The sequence below is a fragment of the Arachis stenosperma genome, chromosome 8 (genome assembly GCF_014773155.1).
Source record: "Arachis stenosperma cultivar V10309 chromosome 8, arast.V10309.gnm1.PFL2, whole genome shotgun sequence".
NCBI classification, from domain to species: domain Eukaryota; kingdom Viridiplantae; phylum Streptophyta; class Magnoliopsida; order Fabales; family Fabaceae; genus Arachis; species Arachis stenosperma.
The window spans coordinates 3,662,135-3,669,109 of NC_080384.1; the positions used below are offsets into that span (position 1 = coordinate 3,662,135).

At 29.2% G+C, this 6,975-nt stretch overlaps 1 protein-coding gene across 1 annotated transcript; it reads left to right on the forward strand.

Moving 5' to 3' along the window:
• The first annotated feature begins 3,014 nt into the window (after positions 1 to 3,014).
• Positions 3,015 to 5,142, forward strand: LOC130944889 (cytokinin riboside 5'-monophosphate phosphoribohydrolase LOG3-like). The gene is made up of 7 exons (XM_057873471.1): positions 3,015 to 3,220; positions 3,327 to 3,424; positions 3,512 to 3,542; positions 3,625 to 3,724; positions 3,805 to 3,875; positions 4,383 to 4,526; positions 4,744 to 5,142. The coding sequence occupies exons 1-7, from the start codon at positions 3,092 to 3,094 to the stop codon at positions 4,840 to 4,842; spliced, it is 672 nt and encodes a 223-aa protein (XP_057729454.1). The 5' UTR covers positions 3,015 to 3,091; the 3' UTR covers positions 4,843 to 5,142.
• The last annotated feature ends 1,833 nt before the right edge of the window (positions 5,143 to 6,975 follow it).

The window sequence follows — 6,975 nt, forward strand, 5'->3', positions numbered from 1 at the left end:
CGAACAATAGATTGCTACATATACAAAGTAGAATTTGAATTCTTAACATTTATTTAAGCGGACTAGTGAGCTAACTACTGTAGCAACTGAATTTGATTGATTTGGAATATGTGAGTCCAAATCAAATAATTTTCATTTTTTTTGGGTCTCATGCTATTTTGGGCCAGCTTTACTTGGATTCCAACTGAGTCAAAAAAAAAAAAAGAAGTAAAAGAAAATGAGAATATCTAAGGATGAAGATTACATAAGAAAGGAGAAAAAATACGTAAAGGATGAGAATATGTGGATTGTTGGTGAGTCGGTATAAAATGCGATAGCCTCAAATAAGGTAATTGTAATTGTGTTTGTCTGTTTCCGCTTTCCAATTCTTTCACTGGCGTGATTATCCGTATGTTTTGGGTTTGTGGCAAGCATGAATCCTAGGTTAAAATTGACGTGAGATGCAAATAATTGAGGCAGAAGAGAAGAAAAAAAAATCGATGAAGTGAAGTGCTGAGAAGAGAGAAAGCGCGCCGAGAAGAAAGTGATGAGAGATGTAACAAGAGATGCAATCATAGATTAGAGAACACAATGAAGAAATTGGGTTTTTTATCGGTGAAATGGGTGGGTTGATAGTGCATTTTGTTTTGGCACGTAAATAGTTTGTTAGATGGTTGATATGTATTGTATTTATATACCTATAAAAGTATAAATATAGTAACTGATTTTAGTATATAAATAGTATCTTAAAAATAAAAACACATACTAACAAGAAAATAGAAAAAAGAAAACAAAAAGACAAAGGAGGAATAATGACAAGAAGAACCAAACTCACAAGATAAAAAATAAGAAATAAATACAAAAATGGCAATTGAGCAGGTCCAGTGGTTCATCCTCTAATTCATGCAACAACCGTTATATTACATGCAACTATATGATTATTACACATCTTTATATTATTCAGCAACTTCGTTATCTCTTTTTTTAAAAGGCAATTCATGAATCACGGCCAGGAGTCCAGGACAAACTACATTTCTGGATTTCACGTGCCATGCACGTGTACATTACATATATGTACACATTACTCCCATACCCTCCTAAATACCGGGACCTCGTATATTTTATATAAGAATTATGAGCACGATTAAGGTTTTAAAATATGAAACATTTAAGTATGTGCTCTGCAGGACAAACAAAAATAGAAGATTAACTATCGTTACTCAAAAAATTTAGTTGTTAACAAAAAAATGTATAAAAAGTATTATTGAGAAAATTATTTTTAAATGATTTAAAAATACGATAAAAAATTTATAAATATTATATTTTGTTAAATAATAAATAAATTTTTATACTTAATAAATGACTTATTTATTAAATCTAAATTTTTGTGATAATATTTGAATAATATTTAAAAAATATACAAAAAATTAAAGTAAAATATGATCTCTAAATTTTAATTTTTTTTATTTATCAAAAAAATTATCATTCACAATAAAAAATTCACTTGACAAAAAATTGTTAAATTTTAAAGATAAAAATATCTTTTTTTTTTAATAATAATTACAAATATTTACATAAAAATTTGATCTCTAAACTCATTTTTTAGAATATATATAATATATAGTTTTTTTTGTATTTTTAAAATTTTCAAAAATTTATTTATCATTAATATCTTTTGTGATTCGTTTTGTCGGTGCTAGGAACTTTTAAGTACAACTTTAGTAGTTTACTCAAACTCTAACAACACACGTTGCATATTTTATAGTTTGTTTGGTGTATTATTTTCCTTTCTGTATGTATCTGTTATGTTATTATATATGTGAGACTCTGACTTTATAATTATAGTGCATTCCTAATCTCTTGAATTTTAGTTTATCAAATTAATTAAGTGATTACTTCTTGTTTGTTTTTTATTGGTCAATAATCATGCTATACCATCACCTCTTTTTCCTCTTCAAGTTGCCCAATATATACAGAAATAATTGTGTGTGTGTTTAAAAGGACAATTATTTATGGGCCACTATGAGTTGATTTAATTGCAGATACTGTAAAGAAACTGAAGTGACATGATGATATGAAGTTTGAAATTAAACCATTAGAACCTTACTATGATGATTTTGGTTCGAAGATATTATAATATGCGAGGTACTACTGAAACTGAAACTGTTATGTTGTAGCGTTTGTTTTGAGGTATTGAGATAGAGATTGAGAGACTGAGACTCAGTATTGTGTTTGTTAGTTCAGAGATTGGTACTAAAATTTTTGTTTCTGTCTCTAAAATTTCAGTATTTCAGTACCTCTAAAAAGTAGGAACACAAGAGACTGAAATTTTTAGAGATGGAGATTGAAACTTTAATAACATTTTATACCTAAAATACTTTCATTTCAATTAATTAATTTCAATTTTATCTTTTTTGCAAATTAAATTAGAATAACTCATTCTTGTTTCAATTCCTGTCTCCCATTTTATACCAAACAGAATACTAAGATTTATTTCAATCCCTGTCTCTTAGTCTCTGTTTTTCAGTCTCAGTCTTTCTGTCTCTGTCTTTCTACCAAGAGACAAGTGAGTTGGGGATGAATGGCATCATTGACAATGTCACACACAAAATTAAAATAAATAAATATATGAAACAAGTTATACGTGTAATTATATTAATCATTATTATTGTCACATGTGACGTTATTGCATGTGTACTACAACTTTATATTAAATATTTTCATTCTATCAGGAAAAAAACTACATACATCTACATCATGAAATAAATCAATAATGCTACGCGTTTTTCTTCGATGTATAATTTGATAAATCTAGAAAATAATGGAGACCACATCATCAGTATGCAAAGAGAGAAGAATAATTAATATTCCTAAAAGGTTGAAAATGAAAAGAAAAGAACAATATAAGAAAGGGTGGGGGAAGTGTGTACAGTCAGACGAGATGAGAAGAGAAGAGAGAAGAGATGAGATGAGGATATGCGATATATCATTTGTAATAATATAATTTGAAACGATTTAATTAATTATGAGAGAGAGAGAGAGAGTGTGTGTATATATAAAGAGAAGCAAGGAAGTGTTCCCCCTCAAAACTCCAAGGTGTGAAGAGGTAGCTATGGAAATAGAAGAGCAAGGAGGAGGTATGACGTCATCAAGGTTCAGGCGCATCTGTGTATACTGCGGAAGCAGCCCCGGCAAGAATCCCAGCTACCAACTCGCCGCAATTCAGCTCGGCCAACAACTGGCAAGTATATATATATATATATACATGAAAAATAACCAAAATCACTTGTGATGTCGCATCACCTGACACTTTTTTTTCCAATTCTAACTCAACTTCATCAATATAGGTGGAAAGGAACATTGACTTGGTATATGGAGGAGGAAGCATTGGCTTGATGGGTCTAATCTCCCAAGTTGTCTATGATGGGGGACGCCACGTGTTAGGGTAATTCATTCTCCCTCTCTATCACTAGCTAGCTAGAAGCTAGTAGTATCATGTATGTATATATCTGATAATAATGTAATGGTGCAGAGTGATTCCAAAGACGCTCATGCCAAGAGAGGTAACTAATCAATAACACTCTTAGTTATTAATTAATTCTTTATTACTGGCTAATGACCAATTAATTAATTAATAAAATATAGTTAACTGGAGAGACAGTGGGGGAAGTAAGAGCAGTTTCAGGAATGCACCAACGCAAGGCTGAAATGGCCAGACAAGCTGACGCTTTTATTGCTTTGCCAGGTATCCTTCCATGGCTGCTTTAATTAATATAAACTCTCTAAGCCTATACAATCTAATCACATCATATTATGTGTATGTAGGTGGATACGGAACCCTCGAAGAGCTTTTGGAAATCATCACCTGGGCTCAACTAGGAATCCATGACAAACCGGTTAGCTTTCTTTCTCAATCAAATTAAAGAAGAGTGTTAGATAACATCAAATGGTATAAGATTAATTATTTTTCTTTTGATAATTAAGCGCCAGTCAAATTTCAACAAAAATATTGGCCACTAGACTTCTTTCAAATTAAAACTCCTTCCATTCTTAGCTTTCAATCATAATAACATTTTTCTTTACAAAAGGCCTTTTTCCGGTCTCATTCAATTAGCTACCATAAAATGAAACAAGTCATCAATTTCATCATTAATTTTTTATCCGAAAAGAAAGAATATTGTTGCATTGATTGATATTAATAAATAAATGGACACATTATTAGGAAGTCAAAGAAAAGGACATGACGATGGATTGACGGTGTTTATGATTTAAAAGATAGAAGAATATCTAACTAGCTAGCTAGTAATAATAGTAATGATTATGATAATAATTATTTATTCTTATCGTGAGGGATAAATTAAATTAAAGAAGAAAAAATAATGAGGGGACGGAATTGGTTGCAGGTGGGGTTGTTGAACGTGGATGGCTACTATAACTCGTTGCTGGCATTCATGGATAAAGCTGTGGACGAAGGTTTTGTAACACCAGCTGCCCGTCACATTATTGTCTCTGCCCAAACTGCCCAAGACCTCATGTGCAAGCTTGAGGTACGGAAACATACACACAATAATACACACACACTACTCAATTTGCAAAGTTTATTTTACTAATAATTTGCCACTTCCGTCCATGAAATTTGACAATTGACAATTGATATGTACATCTCCTATTGTATGTGTGTGTACACGTGGGGCAACGTGGTAGGCCCAATTATGCATTGAGATTATTATGAAATTTTGATCGATTGATTGATACTTTGAACAGGAATATGTCCCCAAGCACTGTGGTGTGGCCCCAAAACTAAGTTGGGAGATGGAGCAACACTTAGTTAATAACGCTGCAAAGTCAGATATTTCCCGTTGACTCAACCATAATCTCATTCCTACACTAATCCACTATCAACTACTTTTAGATTTATTAGTGTATAACCTTCAACTTTACAAAAACACTTCACAAAACCCAAATCATGTAATGTGTATGTATGTATGTATGTAAGCCCCACATAATAGGGTAACCATATAGTCTTTTTCTTTTTTCTTTTTTTTTTTTTTCCTTTTTAGCTGTGGATATGAATATGGTCAATTCAATTTCATATGCATCTTTGGCTATGTTTAATTTGCTTAATAGTATTAGAAGGCTTCTTATTATATACGTACGGCTCAAGTTGGTTCAAGATTTAATATGTTGTATGTAAAAATTCTTACTATTAGTGTGTCATATTTTTTTATTATACTACCCTAATAACAAGAATATTATGATAATATTTATATATTTAATAATAAAATAAAAATTTTAAATTCTAAATCATATCTACATTTCTTTAAAAAAATTGAAAATATTTTTTTTATAAATACACATCCATATATACAAATTAATCACAGCACTTCTTATATATATACATAATAATAAAAGTTATTTATACAAGTAATTTATAAACATTACATATCATTACAATCATAATTTTTATCTCTCTTTACAAAAATATAATAATAATGACAAAAAATAACTAAATTAATACAACAATATCGCATAACCAAAAACATAGTAATCCTCATAAGATATATAAAAAAAAAGTTGTTTTCAACCGCGTAGCGATCATTGTTCGTTTTATGAATATTTTTGAAAATCAACAATTCTTTATTCAAAATCCAAATTCATATTTTAAATTTATAAAGCCAATCAAACATAATATCCAAAAGATTTCACTACCTACCAAAAAACCTTTCTCACCAAAATTATCAAGGCATATAACTTACCCAATTATAGTCTTCGACCCAACATATAATTAAATCATGGTCTTCGCCTCAACATATAGTCAAATCACAGCCTTCGACCTAACATATAATCAAATCACAGCATCTGGCCTAACATATAATCAAATCACGGCAATCCGAACTAACCAGTCACAATCACAAGTAATAATGTTCAAATACAATCAAGAGCAATTACGGCAAGTATGGCAATTAGTAGTTAAACAAAAATATTCACATAGATAAACCAAATAAAATATGCACACCCAAACAATAATATCATATAGATGCATATGATGCATGCCTGCAATACAAAAAAATGGAGCATTTACAACAAAAATTTTGTTTCAAATTTTAAATTATTACAAAAGATTATTTTTTGTAATAATAATTGGTGATTGTTACAAAATAATAATATTTTGTAACAACATGATTTTTTGTTACAAATTATGCTACTTTTTGTAACGAACTGGTGGTTTGTTACAAAATTTTATAATATTTTATAACAAAGGATAAAATAGTTAAAAAAATTCGAAATATTTTGTAACAAAATATCTTTTTGTTTCAAAAACCCTAATTATTTTGTAACAAAAAATTAATTTGTCACAAAATTTAATATTGTTTATAACAAATTATTTGTTTGTCACAAAATATAAGTATATTTTTTAACTAAAAAAATATTTCAAAATATTAAAAACTTTGAGAGTGAAAAAATTATTTATATAATTCTTTTTAGAATGATTTTATTTTATTTCAAAACTTAAAATTTTTTAAATATTATTTGTATTCATTAATTTTTAAAAATTGTAGATATTATTTTATATTCTCAAAAAAATTAATATGTAATTTTTATTAATAATAAGATTTTTAATGTAACTAAAAATTAATTTGTGAAATTTAAAAAAATTTAATTAAATTATAAACATAAATAATAATAATTAAATTATAAATATTGTTTTTTCTTGTAGAAATTGTTTTACTGATTATGAACTAACGTGTCGGTTATCTGTCAAACCTTATACAAAATTCGGTTAGCAACTCTTGGATCTATCTCTCTGTTGCATATTTTCAGGAGGAATAATTTTGAAGGAGAGTACCCTACCACCTTCTCCTGGAGGTATACTCAAGGTGTAATGTTATGAGGAAGAGTGCCCTACCACCTTTCCTAAACCGTGCTAAAAACAATAGAGAGTGTCGTCTCACTCAACGAAGAGTGTCGTCTCACTCAACGGAAAGTGCCGTCTCA

What these genes read in the sequence shown, in the direction of transcription:
- LOC130944889 (XM_057873471.1), top strand. Translation starts at nt 3,092, where the DNA reads ATGGAAATAGAAGAGCAAGGAGGAGGTATGACGTCATCAAGGTTCAGG. An exon ending in TTCAGCTCGGCCAACAACTG is followed by an intron (nt 3,221 to 3,326) that starts GCAAGTATATAT and finishes TCATCAATATAG; the next exon opens with GTGGAAAGGAACATTGACTT. An exon ending in CGCTTTTATTGCTTTGCCAG is followed by an intron (nt 3,725 to 3,804) that starts GTATCCTTCCAT and finishes ATGTGTATGTAG; the next exon opens with GTGGATACGGAACCCTCGAA.